The sequence below is a fragment of the Rhopilema esculentum genome, chromosome 3 (genome assembly GCF_057945365.1).
Source record: "Rhopilema esculentum isolate cy_ngs chromosome 3, ASM5794536v1, whole genome shotgun sequence".
Classification (NCBI taxonomy): Eukaryota; Metazoa; Cnidaria; class Scyphozoa; order Rhizostomeae; family Rhizostomatidae; genus Rhopilema; species Rhopilema esculentum.
The window spans coordinates 2295105-2322578 of record NC_142817.1 but is presented as its reverse complement, the minus strand read 5'-3'; the positions used below and the strand labels follow the sequence as shown (position 1 = coordinate 2322578).

At 35.6% G+C, this 27474-nt stretch overlaps 2 protein-coding genes across 2 annotated transcripts; one reads left to right on the top strand and one right to left on the bottom strand.

Moving 5' to 3' along the window:
• Positions 1-850: 850 nt before the first annotated feature.
• LOC135692433 (uncharacterized) lies at positions 851-15214 on the top strand. Its single transcript, XM_065210548.2, has 10 exons — positions 851-1272; positions 2584-2852; positions 5355-5516; positions 6451-6689; positions 8435-8692; positions 9743-10121; positions 11031-11194; positions 12056-12349; positions 14239-14503; positions 15024-15214. Exons 1-10 carry the CDS (start codon positions 1043-1045, stop codon positions 15059-15061), a joined length of 2298 nt encoding a protein of 765 aa, XP_065066620.2. The 5' UTR covers positions 851-1042; the 3' UTR covers positions 15062-15214.
• A 685-nt stretch (positions 15215-15899) lies between these two features.
• LOC135692434 (G-patch domain and KOW motifs-containing protein) lies at positions 15900-26689 on the bottom strand. The gene is made up of 14 exons (XM_065210550.2): positions 26487-26689; positions 24985-25088; positions 24130-24263; positions 22985-23091; positions 22560-22677; positions 21859-21940; positions 21506-21567; positions 21169-21228; positions 20391-20457; positions 19694-19766; positions 19008-19125; positions 17887-17956; positions 17348-17433; positions 15900-16302 (listed from the first exon to the last, which is right to left on the bottom strand). Exons 1-14 carry the CDS (start codon positions 26663-26665, stop codon positions 16165-16167), a joined length of 1398 nt encoding a protein of 465 aa, XP_065066622.2. The 5' UTR covers positions 26666-26689; the 3' UTR covers positions 15900-16164.
• Between the last annotated feature and the right edge of the window lie 785 nt (positions 26690-27474).

Below are 27474 nucleotides of genomic sequence, written 5' to 3'. Positions count from 1 at the left end.
TCTCTGTGCTTTGCCCGGAAAATGTGGACTACTTTACTGATTTGCAGTTGCGGTCCTCCCTGGGTGGAAAGTGGCAATCGCCATCCGTATTCTGTTTCCTAAAATATCCACGAAAGTTTCACGACAAAATCTCACTCAAATATTAAAAAACATCAATGCTGAATTTGATGGCTTCCTTAAGAAACTTCAACCAGGTAGGAGGGGGGAAGGGGGGGCATGGCTATAAACTGCTCCTTTTACCTTTTCTGTTAAAGACAGCAAATAGACTTTGCTAGCCCGGCAATCCTGTCTATTTCTTTATAGAGTTCTTGCTAGATTTAATCGTCTTCTCTTTCAGATTTCTGGATTTCAGTAGCTCTACGCCAAAGCTTTCTATACGTAATTAACAAACCTGTATATCTAAACTACGCAGCTGCCTGACTTTAGGTTTCAGATGTCTCTGTCTCTTGTGAAGATTTTACTTGCCTCTTGTGAAGGTGATGATAAAAAGGAGGGCAAGCATTTTATATAAGCATCTTATAGTACCGCCAACTTGTTGATTTTAGTACCATAAGTATATACAAATGGCTAAAGAGCCACTTTTTAGAAATAAAACAAATTAATTAGAACACTTAATTATTCGCAAAAAGCTTTTCTTTTCCATGTCTGCTAAAAATAAATAGTTGGCCAATCGTTGCCCTGGGTGCCAGAGCCTCGTAGACGGCTGCGGTCAATCCTCGCTCAAAAATATTTTCAAGACTAAGTAATGAAAACTCTGGCACCATCATCTCTACCAGATCTTAGAAAGATAAATTTTCAAGCACTTTCTTCAGGTTGAGGCTGATCAGTACTATGGTTTGTTAATTTTTGGTCATCTTTGGGCTCGGTATCTTGCTGACGGTTTCCTACATAAAGAGCGTAAAGTAAGATGAATGACAATAGCGGTTTCTTTGAATAAGAAGGAAATTGTTAATGCTCAAGCAAGTGGAAAATCTTGGTCAAAACAAAACAAAAAATAAAGACTTTCAAACATAAACGTCATGCGAGCTTATCGTTAGCAGTTATGGCGAGAAAACCATCGAGAAGTACGCCAGTAGATGATAAAAAGGATTACCAACCTGAGAGAGTTCGAAGCACAGCGACTAGCAACAGAATTGGCCCAATTCCAGCCGATGAATGTAAAGTTAGGGGCAGGCGAGAGAGACCAGGTCAGCTGGCTGTGAAGAACAAAAAGGAAGACAGTTCAACGCCAAAAAACGCAGGAAGTTTTGCACTGTTGGAATACTTCTATAGGTTTCATCACAATTCATTATATTTCATAGCTGGTCTAAGTTTTTTTACGAACCATCTAGCTGTTAATGTTGGCAATCATTTCATTACTTGTTTTTCCTCATGAATAATGAATATTGGTTCCCTAGCCCCTCTTGCAGGCACGCACCACGAATCGTCTACGTTGCAGCACTATAAGAAGCAAGTTAAGATGGATATGATTTAAGTTTCTTCGATTTGAAATTATTGTAATAAAGTGTCCGTGAATTACCAATTCGCAATGTTTCAAACCATCAATCCGGGACAATAATAATTGAAAAATTTCAAGGAAAGTTGATATTTTCACTTTCATTTGAAAAATAACCCCCCCCCCCTCTTCCCAAAATCAATGTTGAATGTATGACTTTCAAAGGGAAATGATAAACCTATAAATCCAACATTGATTCGTGGGAAAGGGGGATTCGAATTTAAAGGGGCAAATTAAAGTAGAAAATTGCAATATTTGCCTTTTGTCTCAACAATTTGTCCAGGATTGTTGTCAAGTCCGTTAAAACTTACCGGTTAATCCACAAAGTGCCTTGCCTTGAGAATTTTTCAAGTGCAGGAAGGGGAAAGATGAATACCTCTAAGCATACAAAATCACTGAAATCTGGAACAGGTTTCGGGAGATATGGCCAGTGAAAGATTTATTAAAAATTTGCTATCGGGTAACTGGTATTTTGATTTGGTTCGTGTTTTAGAACCAGGTCCAAAACACAGCTTGATGGGGAACATGCCTGTACTCATGTAGCTATATCTCAGGTAAATTTTAACAAATCTAAATGATTTTGTGCATTTAGAGGTATTTTCTGGTGTTCTTTCGGGTTTTATATGCAAAATACAAAAATTAACAAACTAGATTAAAAATTAACACTCTATTAGCCAAAATTTTCAAATCTTCTTTTTTTTCAAATCACTGATAAAACAAGGTATGATATGAGAATGATAACCAACGATACATTGTTTACAAACTCGTTCCTTGCTTTCATCAGCAGTGCGACCAAAAAGTTTCTATAATCTACCCCATTGGTGCTCAGGTAACCCCCTACGTTTCAAAGCAAACCTCCCACTTCCGATGTATCAAGCAAACGATGTGGTGCTATGCACATGACGAGTAGGTTTTTGGTCTTCTAATCAAGCTTCTTAATCTCAAGGCTACTAGAACTTTTAATAAGTGTCCCTTATAAGAAATTGTTAATAAGTGTACTTTAATTTTTAATAAACTATCCATTGACTCTTCCAATAAGGATCACACTTTAAATGTTTGACAAGGTGTAAGATATCTTTCTCTGGTAGGCTTTCGACAGAGGATAACAAAGAACAGACCATCAATTTACTGTACATTAAAGCATTACTGACATCAGGAGCGGACATAAACATTTCTGATAGCTATGGACAGACAGTGCTACATGCTGCGGCAAGAGATTGGAACACAGACGTCGCTTGCTTTCTGTTAGACAATGGAGCGCTTGTAGATAAGCAAGATGCATATGGAAGGACGCCGTTGTTTATAGCAGCTGCTTTGGATAACCCACAGATGATTAGATTCCTAGTTGCAAATGGAGGTGATTTTTCTACATCTTATCAAAAAGTAACAATTAAATGAAGTATGTCACAATTGTCAACATCTTTACAAGAAAACTCTTCAATATTTCATAGGATTTATAATATATTAAACTCTTTAATAATGATTCACATAGCATTATACCAAGGGCATGTCATTTCACCAGTAAAAAGGCACGAGTCAAAAATAAAAGAATAAAAGAATAAATCAGTTGGGTTAACGTGACAGTTTTTGAAATTGTTTATCAAAACATTAGTGGAAATTAGGCTTCTTTAGAAAAAATCACGTGTTCTAGCTAGCTTTTTAGACAGCTTGGGAAGATAGTATTTCCAACTGAAAGTCTTATCTAAATTTATCTAAATTTTTGACTCATGCTCTTTTATTGATCCACTTACAACATTAGAAATACATAAAAAATTATTTTCTGGAACATTTGATTGAGGGTATTTTTATGTCTTCAAATTTGGGGTTGGAAAGTTCAATTGGACTTTAGGGACAGAAAAATTTAGGGAGAAAAAAAGGAAAACTTTTAAGCATCATTATAAATTAAAACTTCTGAAGAATATTTAGGGACAATTTATCGAGGGTTTAGGGACAAAACATAGGTAAAAACAGCTTATGGATTAATAAACGATTAACACGAAAAATTATGTGATAATTTTTGAGAGAGAATGCTTAATTAAGAGAGATTGCGTCATTTAGGAACTTACTTCAAATTGTATTTGAATCAGGTGCACCTTTTAAATAACGAAAGCAAGTGAAATCACAAATGAAATTTCTTTCATTAAATAAAAGTTCATCAAATTAAAAAGTGTCTGAATGGTTATAAGACATGTTAGTATCTCTTAAAATTAGAAATTGTGAGAAATGATCTGTTTGGATTAACATAATTCTAAAAATTATTTGTCAATCGACTATAATTGTAAAGGTATTGCCTATAGTTTCAAATATCGTGATCAAGATTATGATAGGATAATTATTTAAAATACTTTTCCTACTTCAGAGAAAGGAAAAACATGGAATAGTAACTGAAAATAAGCAGAAAAATAATAAAAGATTCCTGTTGGGTTATTGATGCTTGGTAAAATTTTGTTACAAAAAATGTTGTTTAAAAAGTCGCTAGTTGGAGAACAGGAATTAAAATTCAAAGATTTACGTTTTTTTTATTTGCCACTAAAAATTTACAAGACAAGTTACCTATTACGCTACCTACTAATTACTCAACAAACACTACAAGGACGTTGATACCACGGGGAGCAATAGACCATGACAACCCCGTGGTAAATTGCTCATAAGTATATACAAATCTCTAGGAACATATTGAGCCCATATTTAAACATCCATGACAATAAACTCTTTAAAGACCCTCAACTCCTTGTTTAAGACCCTCAGCTCCTTACCCACAACCGCTGTGCTCTGTGGTTTCGTATCTGTCCTTATTATCGTAGTCATTGCTCTAAGGAACTCAATAACAGTGGCATAGTTACGCTACCTACCAATATCAGAGATAAGGACATTTCTTTCCTACATTCGCTATAATCGAAGCATATTTGTAAAGAGTAACTAAGCAAACAGTTGTTTTTATTTCTGAATCTTTATTATGATCGACATTTTTTCATAGTTGTTGTATTGAAAATTTTGATCATCTCTCTTATAAGTGAAGCTTTTACAAGTAAACCAAGTATCCTCAGTTTTGAACCGGTGAGCTGGTACCGTCTTCGAATATTCCAATGACACAATAATAATAATAATTTAAAACTAAGAAATAACCTCATCGTGATTGGCGAAAGACGTTCTTTTACAAAAAAAATTGTGTATGAAAAATTTCAAAGGTCTCGGCGGGAGTTAGTGACTGAGTAAGCAAGCTCGAATATTGAAAAATGGTGAGACTCGATGCCTCGAGTCAGGCGCTAATAGATGGAGTCATCTTCTAAATTTGGTGTACTATTTAACTCCAACATTGACCCAGAAGCTGGAAGTGCATTGGCGAACGAGGGCAAATCATTTAGGATTTAGAAAATTAAAATTTTATCCTTATGAAGCGCAGCTTATAAATTACCATAACCCGGAAATTCAAAATCTACTAGAATGAATGGAATGGAATGGAATGGAATGGAATGGAATGGAATGGAATGGAATGGAATGGAATGGAATGGAATGGAATGGAATGGAATGGAATGAAATAGAATAGAATAAAACAGAACAGAACAGAACAGAACAGAACAGAACAGAACAGAACAGAACAGAACAGAACAGAACAGAACAGAACAGAACAGAACAGAACAGAACAGAACAGAACAGAACAGAACAGAACAGAACAGAACAGAACAGAACAGAACAGAACAGAACAGAACAGAACAGAACAGAACAGAACAGAACAGAACAGAACAGAACAGAACAGAACAGAACAGAACAGAATAGAGTGGAATCGAATAGAAAAGAGTGGAATAGAATAGACTTCTACCTTATCTATTCTATCTAATTCGTATCATATCTCTTGTAGCAAATATTAACAAGAAAACGTACGGAGAAAAACAAACTCCATTCCATTATGCTGTTCGAAGTAATGCAGTCAGATCGCTTAAAGAACTTGTGAAACTCGGAGCGGATGTATCAGCAGAAGACTCAAAAGGAAGATGTCCACTTTTTGTAGCTGCGGAAAATGGTGAGAATGTTAACTCAAATTGGTTTGAATGGTGAGAATAAAAAGATATGGAACAAGGATAGCAATTAGAGTAATAGCAACGATCATTAAAAAAATTCTTATAATGGTGTAGATGATAAAGATAATACAGTGAGCGATGAAATTGAGTACTAGAATGAAATAAATTTAGCATTGATGGTTAAATATATAAAGTTTTAACTATCAATACTTAATTTATTTCATTCTGGTACTCAATTTATTCGCTCACGATTATTTGGAGGTACCACATGCAACGTACATGATTAAATATATAATAAAGGCCTCAATAATTGTATAACCTTCATACTCAAATTAGCGTATCTGCTTAACTGTCCATAAAAAATGTTACACACTATTTATTCTAAGTAAGATAAATACAGAAAAAGTACTCGGCTACTTAATAATCAGGCCCAAAGACAGCTAAACTGGATTGGGGGGGGCATGGATAGAAATATAGCTTTTTCTATATCTGCCTTACGAAATACTGTCTGATCAAGCTGCGCTTATAAGATCTTCAAACACAATTGTCGCAAATTATTGGGGGCATTGCCCCCTCCCCCAGTGTCTACAGGCCTGATAATAGTGTTCTCATTTGTAGTTAAAGCTATTTATTGCTGATTTTTTGAATACCAAATGCTAAAGAGCTTCTGTTTAGAAAAATGAAAGGGTTACTAAAGATAATACACAACAGGTCAAGAAACGAGCTCTATTTTGTTTTATTTATGTCAATTGAACCCCAAGTAAGTACCTCTATCTCATCTTTGATAAGGCAATTTTCAAGCAGTGACTTGCGGTTAAGGTATACCACTACTACAGTTTCTCAAATCTTGGTCATTTCAGGGGTTTATAGAGATGGTAGTTGAAAGATTCGTGTAATGTCCCAGAGAGATATTTCTTTGAATGTAAATGTTTGTAGGAGTTCCAGAAGTTGTTCAGTACCTCCTTGAAATCGGCTGCCCAGCGGCTGTTTTCAACAAAAGAGGATACTCCGCAATGACCTTGATGGTCGAGAAGATGCCCAACATAGCAATGGAGGCATTGTATCAATACGTGTCTGTTAACACAAAAGCAGAAAGTAAAACGTATTATCTGGCCCCGCTTGAGTGGAACCCAAATGATCCTGATGCTGATCGAGATCTGAAAACAACTTTGGAGGTTCACACTTTTTTTTAAAAAGACACCTATTTTTTGGCTTAGCTTTTATTTTGAGCCTAAGTTTATTCTTAAATTATTCTTAAGCGTGGTGCAACTTAGTCGCATTACAGTGTTGATTCCAAGGCCAAATACGTCTATTTCAAGACAAACAGCGTGAAACTCGCAAAAAAAACTCAAATATACAAAAAGTTTAATTCATGATGCAGCTTGAGCCTTGCATTATTCTTGAATTATTCTTAAATCTCATCGATTTTGAGCTTTGATATTCTTATATATTATTTTCTTATACAAAAGGTATGTAGGCGATTTGTTCCTAGAAGAAATAAAATATATCAAGTGTGACAGTGTTAGTTAAACAAATTTATAAAACATGAAACCTTATAGCTTACAGTAAAATTCTAGTCTTCAACTAAATTTATATTTGTTTTCATTTCCTCTGATATACTTGGCTCAGCTAACTGTCTAAACTCTAAACATTAAAGAAGCTTATATAAAAAAGTGAAATTCTGCGCATTTTTGAATGGGCACATGTCCTGACAGCATTCCATTTCCACCGCCAAAGTATTTTACCAAATTTATTTTACAAAGTATTTTCGATCATAAGCCGCCCCTCGATTATAGCCACCCCTCGATAAGCCGCAGCAGATTGGGTTAAACAAAAATTTAATCGCCCTTGATTATTGGCCGCAGCCATAAAAACATGCAGAAAAACTTGAAATGACGGACATAAAAACGTAAAAAGACCTGATTATGTACATAAACCACAAAGTAGACGACAGACGTTCAACTAACAACGTTATCTTCCAGCATGGGAACATCAATAGCGTCCAGAAGTATTTCTTCTTCATCTTTCTGTTACGTTATCTCTCTTGAAAGAATCTATAACGCTAGTCTTGCTAGTCAATGGTGCAAGTGATGCCCCCGCCTCAGTTGTTAGTAGGGTTTTCTAAGTAATCAAAGGAACCGGCCGGTTACCTAGAGGCTAGGGGACTCGTGCCATCCCAGGTAGTTTTTTAAAACAGAAAAATTTTTAATCATTATCGAAAGAGCGTTTTTCACCACTTACTTGCCAATTGAAGAGATGGAATTGTATCATCAATATTTGACTCTTTCATAATAATTATAATAATAATAATGTTAAAAATAAGACAAATATTTACAGAGGATGGCCTCAGTCACTCGAGGGTGCTTTTCATAAGGGTCCTCTTTACAACTAATTGTATCGATTTACTAACACATTACAAAATTGAAAAAGTTCATCATATTAAGAGTGGATAAAATCATCATAGAATCAGGAGTGGATAAATACTTTTAGAATCTTGACCCATCCCTGGGAAAATCTAAGATCAGCCCCTATTACTGTAATGATTTGATACAGATGCATATAACTGTATTTTTTGCTTCGTATAGGCTGTGCCAGATTTATAGGAATTTGAGCCCAGTCACATCAATGCCACTTTTTTTCGCAATCAAATTGGTACAAAAATGCACTGAACTTGAGCCTAACCATAAATCCAAGATTAAGGAAGAATTATTCTTCCCTATTTTATCTTGTGCTGCAGAAATAGACCATGGACAAATCAAGCAGTTGCTTTTCTTTATTGATGACATTTCTAAGGTTTTCATGCAAACCAACCCAATTGCAAATTTGTTGCATGATAGTGGGATTTGTAATTTTGGCTTAAGTTGAATTTTATATGACAAGTTTAAATTTTTTGTTAAAGTAAGTTTTCTTTTATTTGAAGATGATTGTCAAATACAAAGAAATGGACTTACTACAGCATCCAGTGATAGAGAGATTGCTACACTTGAAAACCAAGCTGTATGCCAGATCGTATCTGCTATTATACTTATTTCTCAATACGGTGTATGTCTTGCTATGGTGCACATTGAGTATTCTGATGTCAGCAACACACGAGCCTTTTCATTGGAGCAAAGACAATTTCTGGAAAGTTGCTTTAGCACTTCTTGTGCTTCTTCTAACGCTGGCAGCTGCAATTGAGGTGATTCTAAAGTTATTTGACTCCTGAACAGGCAATGCTCAAACACATTCCAGATGACATTGCGTAGATTTCTTGGGGCCTGTTAGCGATATCACCTTGTTGGTGAAAGTGGATGGGGGAGCCTCTGGAGAACGTTAAAGAAAAAGATCTCCCGAACAGCTAGTCAAGGTCACCCGTAATACTGAATGATGCGCGTGCATCATAGTTAATCTGGGGGGTAAGAGCTACAAGGGTAAGAGACATGGGGCTCAGGCGAAATTTATCGAATTTCAGGTCCATTCGGACAATTGCATCTCAGCGAAGCAACAATACTCTGGCAAAATCCATACTAAGCCTCCAAAACGTCATGCACCCGCTACGCCTATGTTAAGAGCGTACCTAAAGACGAAGCGGTGTGGCAAGGAAGGGGCATAAAATGTGCAGTGTTAAGTGGTTCCTGAGGCATTCTTCCCGGAAAAACAAAATTTCTAGGCCACTTTCTTTTGCTCTGGTAGCCTTTTATGGACCTTTAACAAGAAAATTTGATCGGCCAAAACATTTCCTACTATTCCCTATTAAATCGTCTTATCATTGCAGCTCCAGTTACCGAACTGTGTACACTACATTCATTCTTTATTAGCCTGCTCTTTATATAAAACTCGCTAAAGGAATCGAGTACTCGAAAACTAGTATAAATTCAGGGTCTGCACCACTGATCCGCAAATGGAGGGGCCAGCGATTTCAAGAGAGTTTCCTCTCCCTCCCCCTCAAGCCCCAATTGTGACAATCACTTTGCCGACGCTTTTTTACTTGTGTTTGACTTTGGTTCAATGTATTTGTTGTAATCTAAAGGTTTATCTTTGTAAATACTTTTCAGTCTTTTATTCAGCGAAAAAGTGGGGAAGCCTTGGCCCACTGGTGATATCTTTATCAAGAAGCTTATAAAATTATAAAATGGCTCTTATGAAAAAGAGTATACCACTACATTGTCTGGTTCCTACCATATTTAGAGGTTGTAAGCATCCTTTGAACTCACAACCATTAAAACTAGCCATTTAATTCTTTTTACAGCAAGTATTTTTGGGTAGAGCAGTCCAGAAATCCGAGAACAACTGGAAGTTGTACAGAATTGAAAGTCTGCAAGAAGACCTTCGTTACTGTCATCCACAATGGCCAAACGAACGGAAAGTTCTTGAAGCTCAAATCGAGCGATACTCCAACATGGTTGGTGACTATTATAAAAATTTCTGGACATATCTCGAGTGGATAATATTTGTAGCGGCAGTAAGCTGGAATATTTCCGCTGCAATGGACACATTCGGGACAGAATCAGAACATACGCACACAGCAATGCAGATCTTGATGATCATTGTATTGATGCTGAATTTTATAAAGTTTTTAAAGGCTTGCAGAATGTTTAAATTGGCTGGACAATACATTGCCATCTGTGGTGAGCACTTTCTTGCAAAAGAGATCCGAGAAAATATAGATATATTCAATATATCTATACATTAATTTCCCCACCTTAAAGGCTCCTGCGCAACCGGCATGCTTTGCGACAATATTTTCAAAACCGGCCTAATATCGTACTGCATGAAAATACAAAACACATTCAATTTCTCAAGACAGCTGCCGCTAAGCATGCCGGTTGCGCAAGAGCCTTTAAACAAGGCTATACAAAAGGGACGATTTGGACGAAAATATAATTTCAAAAGTCACGCTAATTAAAGGACGATACAGGTTACAATTAACAATAAAATAAAATTTTTAAGATGCTCCGGGCACGAGTGTTTAACATTAGACAAGAGAAAGATGTGAGCTACCATCTTGGGCTTTGACCTTTTTGATTTTCCATCTTATCATACAAAGATAATTTAATAAACACAAATGAAATATTCATCGCTAGGAAAATAATACATTGAGTAAAAGTAGTAATTTAGGTTTTCTTGAAAAATAACAAAATAATAATAATTTTAACTGAATTTTCATCCTGATGTTCAGGTGAACCGTTCAGGGTTTGCACACAGGGACAGATTTGAGCGGCAAGTGTTGGGCGTTGATACATAATGATTGGATTTTGTGCCACACCCTTTAGGTGGCTGGAAACTGAATGAAACGCCCATTTCAAAAAAACATGTTTTCAACTTTAAGATAAGAATTTAAGTAAAGCAACTTTTCTGCATTATTTTTTATCACTGACTACCGAAAAAATGATTTTTGAATTGAAGCCGAATTTTTGAATTGAAAATTTACCGAAGAGCACAGAAATATGGGGGGAGGGGGACGTCGCACCCCCACACCCCGGCAAATCTGTTCCAGTTTGCACCAATACAATATTTACAATGTTGTTTACTTACAGGAAACGTCGTCTACGCCCTTGGTCAGTTTGCATTCCTTTTCTTTCTCTTCTTCATTCCATTCAACGTGGCATTCTGGATATTCTTTGGAGGAAAAGAAAATGGCAAAATAATTGGCGAGCGATACCAACATTTAGCAAAGGCATTTGAAAACTTGAATGATGTGGTGAGTTGATACAGGCATACAACACTGTGGGGGCGAAAAAAATAACTAAACAAAACGCACTCATCAGAGTCAAGCAAAATTATTATACGTTTGGTAACAAAATTAATTTGTGCTTTGGTTAAAGGTTGCAAAGAAGCTTGCTGGAAATGGAAAAACTTTTCACCTTCATGATGCAAACATCAATATATTAAAGGTTTTTGCGCAACCGGCACGCTTTACAACTATAATTAAAAAATCGGCCTTAAATCGTACTACAAGAAAATAGAAAACACAGCCGCTAAGCATGCCGGTTGCGCAAGAGCCTTTAATATATTGTTGTTCAATTTATGAAAGGTTTTCAAAAATTCTTTTCAATGTAGCGAGGAAGGTATAGCACCGTTCTAGGTAATTTGATGACTTGGCATCTGCTAACGATAGATACTGAAGTGGCTTATGTCATCTTTCAATCAACAATTGGCCAATCAGTGAGCATGATACCGCTCATACGCTCATTGATTGGCTGTAATTGATTAACGAGAGTTTAAGTAACTTAAGTCATCTGTCAATTGTCTTAAACTGTCTTAGAATGAAAAGCAAATTTTGTGATCATGTCTTGAACACACGACAGAAAGCGTTAAAAATTTATGTTAAATGCTTCCGTTTCATGATTTTTTAGTAGCTACTTAATAACTTATTCACTTATTTCGCTTTAGGAAATGTAACGTTTAATATATACTTCTATCATTAGTTCAACTATGATTAAAGTTTTTATTAGTTTAAATTTTAATGTAGACAATTACAGCTCGATTTTAATAACTGGTTAAGGGCCATCTCGGCCAAAGCACAATGTTTATGAAAAACATTTTTCTGTTCTAATTGCAGATATACAGCGTCTGGACTCTCACATTGGTTGTAGGATTTCCAATGAAGGCATTGGTTGTGATTGATGCCGTGATTGGGGAGCTCTATGTTTGCATATATTATCTTGTCATGTCTGTGGTGTTGCTGAACCTTTTTATCGCCTTAATGTCGAATCTATTTGCAAGGGTGCACAAAGATGCTGAGAAATATGCCTTGTTAGAGCAGGCTAAGACAGTGATTCTGTGTGACAGATTGATCAAAAGAACAACAATAGACAAGTTCAGAGACCACATGCAGTCGTTTTGCAATCCACTGGTGAGTCAATTTGCCCAAGAGGTTTAAGGAGGGTTATGGGGAAGGGGTGCTCGGGGTATGGCCTTTATCCTTACCTTCATTCTGGAAAAAGTGCTGATATTTTCACAACCTTTACCCACAACAATATTGAGGTCTCTGACATTGGAATGCATACGTTCCAGATTTGAACGGGAGATGGTTTTATCCTTGTCACACTTTCTTAGTTGTAAATTTACCTTTTAAGTCTAGATAAATAGAACAGAGTACGCTTAGCCCGGGGGCATATGGAAAAGTCTGCTGAAGAATATAAGACCCTGTATAAAGAAAGAAGGATAACGCAAGAAATAGTAACTTTATTATGATCATACATACTTGATATATACCCACCAACAGCAAACAGCGTACCGTATTCTCCTGTATTCCCGCTGCGGGTTTATTGATAAACCTCCTAAGCTATTGCGGGATTATTGGAAAGGCGGGATTAGCCTTTCAACGTGCTTTTTGAATGTGGGCTTGAATTATCAACCTGTTCTCTTGTGATTTGGTGCGGAAACATTGCATGTAAATTGTGAAGAAAGTTGAGGAAAGTTGGTTGGAAAGTTGAAGCTGATTGGCTGAAACATTTTTTACCCTTGCTGTCATAAAATAAAGACGACAAGGCACTACGCTGAATGTCCAAAAATCCTTCAAAGCTCTAAACATATTTTCAAAGGATTTGCTTCTTTCTTCCATCAAACCCGCATCAAACCCGCATCAAACCCGCATCAAACCCGCATCAAACCCGCATTAAACCCGCATCAAACCCGCATCGAACCTGCATCAAACCCGCATGCGGAATTATCAGAGAGGCGGGATTAATTTCTAAAACAATAAAGCAAAGGTGGGATTAATAGAGAGGCGGGAATATTACAGAGGGCGGGAATGCAAAAAAGAACACGGTACATATTTTATATAAATATATAAATATTGAAAATTACTGTTCTATCGGTCTGACACTAATAGCCTGATATCGTATAGGCAGAGGTGTAAACGCTTTGGAATATAGAACAGAACAGTTTTATGTTGTAACTCCGAGATTTACGCTTACTCCGAGCACTGAATGAAAAAAGGTTCTATACCACTGTTCTATACTGGGCTTATACCACTGATAAAACAGTTGGGTGCCAGTTACAGTATACCGGATGGCTATCGTAGTAGAGTAACTTTCATATCGGATGAGCTTCCCTTGCCACCTTTAAGCTTTAAGAGAAGAATCAAAAACTAACTATGAACGACCATTCTTATTTCGTAGTATCTATCTTCTTACTTATTAATGTTTTTGTCACGGCCCCCCGAAAAGCAGTTCTCGTGGACTGACGGGGCTACCGTGCCTAAATAATTAAAAATGTACATGTAAAAATGTAAATAGATAGGAGTTACAGTACACTGTATCGATCCAGTGAACAATGCTGTGATTAGCGGAGTAAAAAACACTATCCTTTGAAGGTGATATGAAAATCACTACAGAGTTACACCATAGCGGAGCGTTGAGTAATCGCCTGATGGAAAAGCTGTTAGATAATGTCCACCGAAAATCGTCTGTACAGTTTCGTATTTAAATTTCACTCCGACAGCAACGCGATTTTCAGGGATGTTTTCGCGCTTGCAGTATTTAATAATAACAAATTTATAACAGCATGTAGCTTCGATAAGATCATCAAATAATTAAATCTGGTGTACTTTACGCATAAGATTGTAAAAAACACGGCATTTTGAACAAAAAGTTTAGGAGAGTAGTGCAGGCGTTTGAGCAAGCGAATCGTCGTAGCGTAACTGCTACCGCAAAACAAGCCCGGGGTAAGAATTACTCCGCTCCAATAGTAACTACGTAAAACTTAAACCTGATTGTTTCTTTTTGCATAATATTTCAGGTAGAGCCTCTAAAGTTCAGGGAGACAATAGAAAAAACGCTGCCAGTTGCCAACCTTTTGCAGAAAGTAAAAACACATTCCCAGGGGTGGACCGATTTTATTCTTAAGCAAAGTGGAGATGGGCCTATATACAACAGGCAGGCGACAATAAACGAGATCAAGTATAACCTCACCTTGTTTGATGTATATTCAGAAAAGTTGGATTCACAAATAACGGCCTTACAGAAATTTAATGTGGAAAACAAGAAGATCATAAAAATTTTGGGTAAGTATGTTAACCATTAATAGCTTGAGAGAATAGCTGGCACAATAGGGGCGCCACACGGGAGACTCGGCAGAATCAATTTTGTATTTCGTCTAAATTCGATGAGAAAATGTTTGGGGGGGGGGGGGCGGTGTAATACTTTGGCAACGTACTTTTGCAATCCTATAATAAACTAGCCTAAACTGCCTAGTTTATAAGAACATGAAGCTTTTCAGGTTGGTTAAATGGTAATTTTGTCAGTTTATGAGAAAGACTTTGATAGAAATCCTTGTAAAGTCCTTAAGTTCTGAAATCACAAAAGTATTTTTTCCTTAACTACAAATTTTTAAAACATGAACTAGTCCGAAATAACAGAGATCCGGTAGAAAACACAAAATATTTTAGTGGCCATATCACAACTAATTATTTAAAATATTTGACAAGATTTGAACGATCCCATGGCGTCTTTTAGCTTACGTGGCTAAAAATAGATTTTGTGACGTCACACTTAAGAACTCTGTTGCTGCTTACCTGTTTTTAGGTATGGGAAATATGATGTCATCAAAAGTGAAGAAATGATCATTGACGTGAAGAGACAGTCGAGGACATTCGACAAAGAACATTGTATAATCATTCTCTGTAATGGTTTTTATAAAACCCTTAAGATATTTAGAACTATAACCCGAACAATTTTCTGAACTAGTTAAAATGAAAAGCGTTGTGGAAATTAAACAGACCTTTCATTTCAATTTTACAACTGCTTGGTAATGAATTTTGCTTTAACTCAAACAAAATAGTGTTTACGTTTATATTTATGTAAAAAATATTTTGGCGGTACAAAATTTGAATTTTTTTTTGAAAAATCAAACATTTTACTTCCTATTTAAAGCTCCTCAGAGTATAAAACGCCAGAATAAGATTCAAAAAGAACAAAGATGAAAATAGATACCCATTTGTGGATCGAAACAGGCCAATCAGGAAAACGCTAGACCTACAAGATATTAGAGGTTGTTCGACTCTCTTTGCGGGGCATTTTTGTTTCTTAGAAGCTGCTTTATAGTACATTCCGGCGAATAAACAGTTGATTATGTGAGGAGAGAAGGGGATATTCTGAATCACACTGAATTCAATGTTTGGCTGCAGCGAAAAACAGCACCAACACATTTCTTCTGCTATAGTTTGTTATTTTCTTGCAACCTTATTTTTGTAACGAACCAACAAAATTGCTGTCATTACACTCAAATGTCATACAAATTAGCTGTCTTCTTACGTATGCATAAAAAAACAAAATAAAGTACAATTTATTTTACCTTTTTAATTTCCAGGAAACCCCTTTTGTTTATGGATTTATAGGAATTAAAATTGGATTGGAAACTTAGATTTTATAACGAACAAGCAAATGTAGAAGCAGGCAGCCTTGTACACGGCCTACTTTATACACGCATCAATAATGACGTGGAATAGAACAATTTTTGGGTTAACATTTTGTGCTACTTCTAAAGCCAGAGACATCGTGTGCAAGCTTATTAGACAGAATATTTTAGTGGTGAGCTGCATTCTTATACATATGAACAATTTGTGAAACAATATTACCAAATATTAGTATAGTAAACAAATATCATTTGTTACGATGAAATTATTTACAATTCATTAAGAAGCAATCCCATAGAATTGACTCACAGCTACAGAAAATCATCGTCACCAGGAGTCCCAAGGTATTCAGACATTGCATCATAGACCAGTTTAGTAATATGCTTATTAGACAACAGCTGCACATGCGCCCTGCATTTTTCATGGTCCCTTTCAAGCAACTTGCCTATCTGCAAAAAAGGTTATTAAAGTTATAAAGACAATAAAGATACGTACTACGTGTTTGTAGCATAGCGGAATAATCTTTTGATTGGCTGCAGCACATACTGTTAAATTGGCCTAAATCGATGCGTTTGAAAATGGTAAATATCTTGAGATCTAGACGATGAACAAAAATTCCCAACGACAAAGTTGTAGATTTGCCTTCGTTGGGTTCACTTCAACTGTCGATTTTCGACCTGTACCCCTCGGCCGAAGCTTCGCAACAGGAGCAGGAGCCTGTATGCAAATAAGCGACAATTTAGATCAATTTTTAAAAAGGGCCATCATTACACTAATTTCCAAAAAAGGTTCCTATTTAAACACGATTAAGATTCTATCACCAAGTGTATATTAAAGTAGCGCAAAATAATTTGCTAACTCCTAAAACAAGGAATGAAATCCCAAGATGACCTGCTAGAAACCTAAGAAGAGCATTTAAAAGGGATCACTTTTATATGAACCTAAATCCTAAATAAAGTTATTTTAAACAAGTTTCTACTGTACGAATGTTTCTTAAATTTATCAGCTGTTGGATAAGATACAGCCAAATGTTTACAGCTCTGTCCCCCTTCCAATTAGTGTAATTTGATCTTGGTTCTAAAACTTATGAATCGAGTAGAAATAGGTGAGCAAATATCAGGTCTTTCAATAGCTATACCTCTGCAAATTGTTGAAGTTGTAACTGATTCTTCGTATAAGGAGGTTATTCGAAGTGTTCTCTCCGCTTATAATTTTCATATATTTTAATGAAATCGTCCTAAAGTCAATTTTCTAGAGGTTAGGGAATAAGAGGCTACTTCTGAGTACGAGGTTACTTTCTTCCCGTTCATAGCTTTTTTTACTAAACAGATTGTAACCCTCAAATATCCCAACCTCTTGATAACATTTTGAATTTTGACTCAGGCATCAAATTTCTTTAAGAGAGGTGTTCACTCTGAAACTCGGACTCTTAAGTCAGTCAATTTTAACCAGTACAAAAGCTTACAACAAAGCTGAAAATGAAAACTAACTAACCTGTCCTTTGTATTTTCCTTCGACAACAAACACCAAAGCATTCGACTTTTTCGGTATAACTGTCTCCAAATCGCTTTGTTCAATGCCTAAATTAGAACAGAAAAGAATTGCCTCAAAATATCTACCAATTGCCTTAAAATTGCCTAAATCAGAACAGAAAAAAATAAAGACAGAAAAAATATATAGGAGGTGAAAGCATTTCATTATATCCCATAGCATTAATGCACAGTTTATTTTTTTCGTGGATTAAATGATATTGAAATTAACACTTTTCTTGGTGAGGAGCCTAATGAATGTGGCTACAGAAAATATGAGGGAACAAAATCAAGTTATCATTGCACTCCAAGAAGCGAAAAATATGCATATCCTAGAAAAGCTTTTTGTCCAAAAACTCCCGAAGGACCTAAGTTCCTGAATCTTCTTCATGGGAAAAAGGACAGGAATCGTTGGCTTAAGTTGTGGATTTATTCATGACAGATAGTATGGTCTCCATTATCTGATGGGCGAAAATGTGAATGAACAGAACCAAAATACTCTACCTTCTAATAATCGTCCTTCATCTGTTCTACATGTGCACATTTTTCTACTTACGACGTCAACTATTTCAACCTGGAAAAATGAATAAACTTTTTGCATTCTGGTGCTTCAAAGCATCAAAATTGACAGACTAACAAGATAGGGTCCATCAAAAAACGATAAATTGAAAGAAATCAAAGAATAGACATTCAAAAGTTTTTCAGTCTGACTTATTGCAACAAGCAATCAACACATCTTAATGATGTCGACTGGATACTTGCTAAAAAAGAATCTCAAGTCTGTAAAAACATCATTGAAGAAGTACCTTTTAAATTAAATATTAGCATTTATTAGTGAATCAATGTGCTTGAAGTTACACTTGAACGAAAGTGTAGGAATCGAGATAGTCCTGTTGCTAAAGAACAGACCAGCAGAAACGAGCTGGTCGAATCAAGGGACCAAAGGGCAGCTATACAATAAGAAAGTAGATTCCATTTTGCGTCCTAAATGATAAGTCGAAACAAATAGCAGCCATCCAGGCCACTTAACCAGTACCGCCACGAGAGAGGACATCTAAAAATTACAAAACTGCAAATAATGATGCTCCAACATCCAAATTACCCTTAGGAATAATCCCTCTAGAATATCCGTACACGGAAAGAAGCTCATTAAAGTCGTGAGGGTTTCTTCTCTACTAAAATCTTTACAACACAAACCACTTCAGTAAACTATGGCCGAGAAATGTCCTGAATAGAATATATTGCCTGATGATTGAGTTAAGAGGGATACCTGGTGTTGCATTTTGAAACTGTCCTGTTATAAACACCAAAACAGAATAGAATTTATGCATTACTGAAAGGGAAATACTTGATGAGATCCAACGTTTAAGAATAAAACCGGTTTCTCGCAGCTACATTTAGATAAAAAAATAGGATGCTCTCTAAACATTTCTGTTCACAATAAACTGCAATGACTGAATAGCTGGCGATTTCCAAGCTCCCTCTTTATTTTGTCTATATTTGCTGATGAATAAACTATTCTAACGAGGGAGCATTTTATAAGCGGACCTTTAAAGGAAGGAAAGTTCTTTGTAAAGTTTTTAACGAAAAGCTAACTCGAGAAGGCATTTACTAAAGTGCCTTACCTTTTTGTTATAATAAAACCCTTTTTTGAACGATTTACTGATTATGCGAACTCTTATTTTTGGTGCAAGCCAGCAGTGCGTTTTTGTATCACTTCTACCTTCTTTTTCGTATTTAGTTCTAAAAGACAAAAAACAAGTTTTGGTTACATAGCAACAAAGTGGTGGATCTGTTGAGCAAACGAAATGCGAAAAAGTACAAACGACTTTCGAAGAAGCAGTAAGGTTTCCAAAACTGGAAAAAAAATTATCTATGATACAATCAGATATCAAAATTCAGTAACTTCAAAGTCTTTTTTTTACTTTTGATCATATGACCTAAAAGAAGACTATGAAATATGTCTAAATAAGCAAAATCAATTTAATATGTTAACGATTAGTTTATATATGGCCAGTGCAATATTTGACTTTTGCTAGCGAATTGCTGTTAATTTGGCTTGATTCGTTAAGCCTAGAACCGAGACCAAATTTAAGTAATTTGATTGTGAAAGACGTGGTGCATGTATGACCCTATATCAGCAAATTTGTAACTCGTATAGCTGACTTTGCACATTTAGAGGTGTTAAATGATGCTCCTTCAGGCAATGTGACTCAAATTGGAAATGTTCCTAATAAAAGAATTTTGTGCATCACCACTCAAGAACTATATTGCCACGGAGTATATCACAGATTTCCTTTGGTTAACTTACTTGATACTCTCGATTGTATCTCGAGGCTTCTTGAAGGATGGGCTGTTGTCACCAGTTGGATGTTTCCGTTTTCCTGGAACAATACACAGGTTATAAAAAGCAGCACTGAAAGCAAAATTAAAAAAAATCTGTGACCCTAGACCTTCAAACTGCACAAATTTGCAACTCTCACATAATTTTCGCTCAAAATATCCCAACAGACTTTAATAGAGAAATGCACAACGAAATGAAGTTATACCAAAGAAGCATTACAGTGTCGTTTTGAAAGCAACCTATCTGGCTTACTTTGGACTTTGCTTTGCTTTGATTATGAGTTAAATGACAAGGCTTGTAAATGAATTTACTATTAATAAGATCTACACCACTGACAGTAAAAAGAAATTTAATACAGATTCAATATCTTTCCCCTTGAGCTCTAATTAACTCTAAGTAACGAGCTTCTACCATTTAAGCCACACCTTAACTACGTCAAGAAAAACTTTAATAAAACGCAAGATAAACCACTCTCTTCAAATCTAAAAAGATTCCAAAAATGTCCTATATTGTCTTCTAGAACTTCTCAGTTGAACGATTTGTCAGTTGAACGATTCAAGTCATTTCACTTTGTAAAAATTTTAGGTAGTAAAATGCCAAATTCGACCCCTCTTCCCGTACACATCGCTGAAAAGGATGTAGATTAGACGAAAACTGGGCCAACCTGTCGAATTTGAGCGATATTCATCTTCACTAACGACTGTCATGTTGTATTGACTCATTGTTATTTGCTGAAACAAAATCGAATCAATGGCCAGAATCGAATCAAAATTAATTTTACATATGAAATTTTTTGATATGATACTTTAGAATAAGCAAACGGTTTTACTGGCCCAGTAGACATAAACAATGGCAAAAAGCAATAATTATAAACTATGACCGTTGGGCAATCAAATGGCTTGAGTATAAAAATCACATATTTTAATATATTTACATATAGAATATAAATGTCATACTCTTTATAATTTACTGAAAATTACTGTTTACCGGTTTGTCGTTAAGTGTTCGCAGTAGCAACTTAGAGCCGTTCATGTCTATACACCAAAGAGCGTTTTAATAACTTATGTTTGCTAACTTTTCATTTTATCAGCTACATGTATTGTTGTAGCATATAACTTTATGTCATGGCCGCAGGGCATTCACAGTCTTTTGCACATTGTGGTAATTTTGCACATAGTAGAGTACAGCAATTTTGTCAGTACTGTACCTAATCAAACATCAATGAAACTCTTTATGAAATTGTGTAAGATTAATTTCCAGTTCTCTAGGATGAATAAATCGATGAATCTAGCAACAGTGAATCAAAGCAAATATTGATTTGATCACCAACAGCTAAAGATTCAATGGAGTGGAACAATGGAAACCGTAGGTAGCAATAGATAGGATAGATGAAGTGTTTATTAAAAAGCAAATTAAAAATAAAAATGTAAATAAGCCAATACCTGGGCGCCCAGCGCTAATTTTGCTGTCACCCGCGCATTATCCTCGTCAATTGCTACGATCTGTAAAAAATAAAGAGTTCTCAAAACAGCAAAAACTAATATAGTATAACAAAAATGGTTTGTGATCGTCAAAAACAAGCAGGTTATGTCATATTGGACTGTGGTATCAATAAAAGTAAACTTTCTAATGTGGGTCAAAGAGGCAAGTAACTTAAAACAAGCTTATATCTAGCATGGATAAAGAACTGACATTTGCCGCACTGATAAAATACAGAGACAGTATGAACAAGAAAAACACGAAGCAATTGAAAGGGATATAATCTTTAGCAAAACCTACCACGCCATATAATCCTTTGTGAGGACCTTTTTCCACGAGACAGTATGCACCCTTGGCAAATCCTTAAGGAAAAAGTAACAATTCTACAATTCCAAAATTCTACAGTTTCTAAAACGTAAATAAAAAATTCCAGAGCTAAGATAAACAGAACAGCAATAGCTGCGATGTAAAGTAAAGTTCCCAGAAAGCAAAAAGTTCACATTTTGAGTTAAAAACATTTACAAAACATAAAAATAATAAAAACAAAATATTGTGAGAATACCAGAACAAATTCATACTTTGTGACCGTGTGCAGTTTCTTTTATACTTTCTAGCAACGCAAGAACTTGTGAAAAAATAATAAAAATTCTTACCTTGCGGGTGTTGGTATACTGTTTCTCCCACACCCTTATAATGCCTAACTTTTCCATCCTTTTCTACAATTGGACCATTTCGCTACAAATATAAAAAACAGTATTAATAAATGTGTAAAAGATTTGTGATGGATATGTTTGCTGCTTAATCGATGCATGCTCAATTTCTGAGCTCAAGACGAAATTTTCAAGGTATTTTATTTAAATGAAATGTGATTAACCTCCATTGAAGAGAATCTGTGAGACAGTATCAAGTTATTGCCTTTCTTACAGATTCTAGTAACGGAGTCAGAAATTTACAGGATAAAACTTAAGATTCTGAGAAACACATAGCAAAAGAAGTAATGAACAATACACTGACATGCTTAAAACTTTAACACATACTAAAGATATATATTAAAGAGAAAAATCTGATTAATATTGTAATATTAGACGGGGGACTCCACAAAGAGGAAAATCCTTAAAAGCTATCGTCCTTGCGTCGGGTGTACAAAAAAACATTTAACGTCATGGACACTTATCAAAATTCTTACAATACGTATACAGTTTTAAACTGACTACCATAGAAAGGGTAAAAATTAGAACATTGTTATATTTCTATCTGTTAACCATTTGCAGTAGCAGAGGTATATTTAGAAAAAGATTTTATTAATGGGCTGCAAATGCTTCTAGACTCTGTTCGATGTGAGCATTCAACACACCTTAGGGTCAGTAGATTCGCCCAATTTCCTCCTTTTTGCTTTCATTTCCTCCTGTCTTTTCTCCGCTCCCAACCCCAATCCTTTGTGTCTTGGTATAAACTCGATTGGCTCTGAAAGACTAATTGAAACATTAGATGAAACAAAATTCGATAAAATAAAAGCTGCAAATCTGTCAAAAGTTAATATTAAGGTTTTTATAGGAATCAGTGCATTTTGGATAAATGTCCTGACAACTGTGGAAGATGGCAAAATAGATTCCTAGCGGTACTATACACAGAAACACAGACAGATTTCTTTGAAAGATAGCTACATATAATTGCAAGATAATCTTTTTTTTATGAATTGTTTGTGCTTCCTTCCCTAAAAATGTGGGAATTTAATGTTGAGAAAAAACTACAAAGTGCAATGGCTTTATATGTAGATACCCTTTATTTGTCAGTCCAATGGCTTCTCCTTCCCTCCAACCCATTCCTCGTAGCATTGCTGCCCCAAAAGCAGTGACTGGTATATCTTCATAATCATCTCTAGTACTCTAAAAAGAAAATTGAACAATGAAGTGAAACATGCTTCTATATCTAAACTGTAATTATAAAAGGTTATGAGAGGTTACAAAAGGAAGAAGATTCACCATTGTTGGTAAATAATTTGCCACTCATTTATGAACAAGTTAAGTTCCATGTACCTTTAAAGGCAAAGGGACCAGTTTTTGCTGATACCATAGTAACATGGTAAACTGGTAAACTAGAAATATGGTAAATTATATCTACCCCATTTTCTGAAATGTTTTGCTGTATGGGGTACAGAGAGCCAATTTCTAGGAAATTGCCAGAATGCAAGCACATTTAAACAATTTTCTTTATATCTCTCAAAGTATTCTGGATACGATATTTAACCCAGAAAATCCAGTATTTTTCTACTTTGGAAAATAAATTTGTTGTTTGCTCAGTTCAGCAATCCCTTTATGTGACATCAGGCTATTTCATCATTTCTTTATGTGACATCAGGCTATTTCATCATTTCTTCATGTGACATCAGGCTATTTCATCATTTAAGCTTGGCTGAATACTTATTCTACTATCTCAAGAAATCTATCGCAGTACCTGAAGCAACATGTTACTTTGTTTCTGGATATTTTCCAAATCTTTTAAGCTGGCAGTGACATAGAGCGCAGGCAGTCTACATGGCTATCAAACTGACAAGAACTTAAATCCTGATACTAGCAAAAAGTGACAGCGGAAACATGATAACACAGCAAAGAGGGAAAATAGCCTTAAATGCCAGTTTTAAAATGTTATTGTGTCAAAGGTCTGATTGTTCGAACTAAATCAATACCAACTGCAGGGTAATGTATGATTTACATTGGTAGCAATATTATTAATGCTTCTCAAAATAAAATTTAAAAATAATTCAGAATTTGTGAAGAGTGAAAGAATAACAAATCATCCTGGAAAAAATAATTATCAAAAAGATAGATATTAAAGATACCAAAAGCTTTCTCTGACTATAAATAAGCAAAAGGATTTGCAGAAGGGTTTTGAATTTAAAATATCTTCATTTTGTGAAGCCATACCTCACTTGGCATTAAAGAGACATCTAACTTTTCACCATCATTGTCTCCTAATTTCACTGGCAGTTTGCTTCTCATCAATAGTGGTATAGCAGCACTTTTGCTGTTTGACTCTGCTTTGATGTCATCGTCAAGGTCTGCAGATAAAACATGCTAATCTATGATAACTTGTTCAAAATTTCTATGTTCTGTGATATGCTTTATCAAGCATTTAATCTGTCTTATTTTCTTAAGAATGAGCTGAGGTTTTGAGACATTTTGTACCTCTTTGTATTTTGTTGACATTTCTGCTACACTAAGGTCAAATCACATCATGAAAAATAATGTTGTAGTGATCCAACAGACAAGTTCTGGTTGAAAGTCACTCTCTTTACTTTGATTATATTCTTTAGAACAAAGTTCCTAGATTAATATAATAAATATGACAATAAATATAAATAAAACTACAAAATTAGGATTTTCAAAAGCCTATATTACATAATGTAGACAATGTTCAACTGTGGGTCAATGAAATACTCAAATGAAGTAGAAAAAACATGCCATACTTTATTTTATTAGCTTTTAAAATTAAGATCAAGCTTTAATATACAGAGAGGGAGGCTTTATTTCTTACTGCACATTCCCTATGCTCTGTGGAGTTTTGGTCAGAAACATACTAGAATATGTACTACTCGACAGACTGTTTTTGAGAAACCTCTTTTTACCGCCCCCCCCCCCCCCCAAAATGAACTTATGCCAAATATTTTGAAAAAGTATCTGCATGAATAGATTCAGTACTGTGTACAGCCTAAGAAATGACTTAAACAAAATTTTGATTATCAATGGCAGAGGAACTTTAACAATTATAAGAAGGCATACCTCTGAGAATTTCTTTAGCAGCTTCTTGATCTTCTGATTTACCAATAAAGTCACTGCCTGACAGTGGAATTATAAGTTTCTTTTTCTCCTCTTTTGGTTTTACACTAATCAAAATAGAAATCAATAGATTTATTATTTTATAGAAAATAAGGTTAACCAAATTGAAACCTTAGCTATCTTAGCAGCTACGAAAATTCTCAAGTATCAATAAGTCAATAAATAATTATCCAGTTTTTATGAAAAATTTTAGAAGCATTTTGAAGTTTGATGGGCACAGGTAAGAAGGGGCACAGGTAAAAGGAGGCGCCATGTCTCAGATAAAGAGGCCCTCAAAGTTGGCATTACTGTAATCTAGAAGGCATGACAAACAAAAAATCTTATAGGGAGGGTACACCCCCACACCTTTTTCACCTGTGTGACAGTCAGGGTTAATTCTGCATTGGCCCATGGCCTTGAGAATACCCTACATTTTCCCCACCTCTTCACAAAACTAACACACTTTCAAACCAGGGACAGACACTTGGTCAAATATTAGGGGGGCAAGCCTATTGTCTTAATAAGATGACGTCACATTTCCCCTTGTTTTAGAACAAAAGAACCTAGTCCTCTAAAGTATTGGGGGTGGTTACCCCCCTTGCCCCCAGGTGTCTGCCACTGTTTCAAACTGAAACTTGACAGGCCAGTGCTTATGCAGAATCCCTAGTTAATAACATTTACCATTATTAACACCACAAATTATTGGCTATGCCAGATTTTCAAGAGTGAACTTGTCAATGCCAGAAACAAAAGTTTTAATCAGCAAGGGTGTATTCCATGTAGCAAATCCAGAAGAACTTCAAAGTGGAGTGGCATTACTTGACATGGTGCTTGAGATAAGATTCTTTAGGCATGTGGCATAAACTGTAATTCTGATGACATGACACAGTGTTGCAGCACAAAGCTTTTTTTGTGATTCATTATGCATACTACAGCATCATTGCCAATGTATCAATAAATTGCCTTAGAAATTTGGAGAGGGGGTTGGTCAGCATGATTGTGAACCTTTGGTGTACCCCTTCCTTTCCTTCCTTTAATTTCCCTTTGTTTACCTCTGGAGTGAGGTTTACATGAAATGCACCCTAGCAAACAGGATGAAATAAATGCCCACCATGCAGTCATGCTGGAGAGGACCAACGGTTTATGAGCTATGCAAAAAATTACTTCAGCATTTTTCTTTGATTGCTTATATAATTTAGACAGAAGACTCGTTTCAATGTTTCTTAAGCCCATTAGTTGATCTAGATTTGACCAGACCTTCCACAGATATTTAACTTCTTCACTTGCATTGCTTAGAAGAAAGATATTTCCATCTTTTGCCAATACTCAGGGATTAGAAAGAGGTTCTACCATTGTTTCAAAGTGTGTAATTAATATATTCATCAAACCATGGGCGTACAATTGCAGTATTTTACATATAAATCATCATAAAAAGCCTCTTTTGAATGAAACTACAAAAACAATACCTTTTAAATTGCTTTCCTTCGGCTGAAACGACATAATCTACATCATCCTGATCTTCTTTCTTTTCTTTAAAAGTAGAATTGTGATTTTCTAACGAAAGAGCTGATGTTTTCTTCGATTTTCCAATCTTAAATGAGAATGATTTCTCACCTTTCGACACAGCTTGGTTTGTGGACGCCATTTTCTTGAAGAGAACCTCTGATTGGAATTGAGGCAGTGGTATGTTTCCCAACACTGGTTTCCGAACAATAAAGCCCTCCGGCTTTTATGTTAGTATGAATATAATCTTCCTTTTTTTCGCGAAGAGATTATGTAGCAAGTGTTTTTATTCGCTACTACATACACGATAGCCACGAGGGGCACGCCAGCACCCTTGCATCTCAGTTTCAGCTGCACAAAATCAGTTGAAAATCTCAGGTGCACCAGAGCAATAAGTTTTTCTAGATAAAAAATTGAATATATCTAGTTTTAGGTGCGCCCTCAATATGTCTGCATCCTGAGTGCGCGATCGACAGGCTCTGCGTACATTGTAGTCTTTCAAAGCACACGCTAAGAATGCTCATTTTGGTAGCTTAATGGAGGAAAAAATTGGCGAAAAGGTAAAGCAGCACCAGTTAATACCATAACGAAGAAGAGTTGTAAATAAAGCAGGCGTGGGAATAGGTAATAACTTTTCTCTATGCTGCAGACAGAATTTCTCACACTGTTCTGCAAGTTGGGGCTTGATCATGACATTTATTTCAAAACTGCTACTTTGTCAAATCATGTGTACAGCTGACTAGAATATACTAACTAGACTAAACTAAATTTTTTGCTATAAACGGAATCTCGAAGTCAGAGCAAATCAATTTCAGTCACTTTAGATTTAACGCCCAAGACACTGTTTTCAATGTTGTTTTGAACAAAGAGCTTTTCTACATGATTAATTTTTTCAGTGTTTCAGCAAGAAGTTGAGCACCAGCTAGCCAAAAGCTATTTGAAGGAAAATTC

Excerpts from the sequence above, each read along its gene's own strand:
- LOC135692433 (XM_065210548.2), top strand. The coding sequence starts at position 1,043 with ATGGCGAGAAAACCATCGAGAAGTACGCCAGTAGATGATAAAAAGGAT. Across the intron at positions 5,517-6,450 it reads TTTTGTAGCTGCGGAAAATG|GAGTTCCAGAAGTTGTTCAG; the intron begins GTGAGAATGTTA and ends AAATGTTTGTAG. Across the intron at positions 10,122-11,030 it reads ACAATACATTGCCATCTGTG|GAAACGTCGTCTACGCCCTT; the intron begins GTGAGCACTTTC and ends GTTTACTTACAG.
- LOC135692434 (XM_065210550.2), bottom strand. The coding sequence starts at position 26,665 with ATGGCGTCCACAAACCAAGCTGTGTCGAAAGGTGAGAAATCATTCTCA. Across the intron at positions 23,092-24,129 it reads TCTCTTTAATGCCAAGTGAG|AGTACTAGAGATGATTATGA; the intron begins GTATGGCTTCAC and ends TTTTCTTTTTAG. Across the intron at positions 21,568-21,858 it reads AGTATACCAACACCCGCAAG|GATTTGCCAAGGGTGCATAC; the intron begins GTAAGAATTTTT and ends TTTTTCCTTAAG.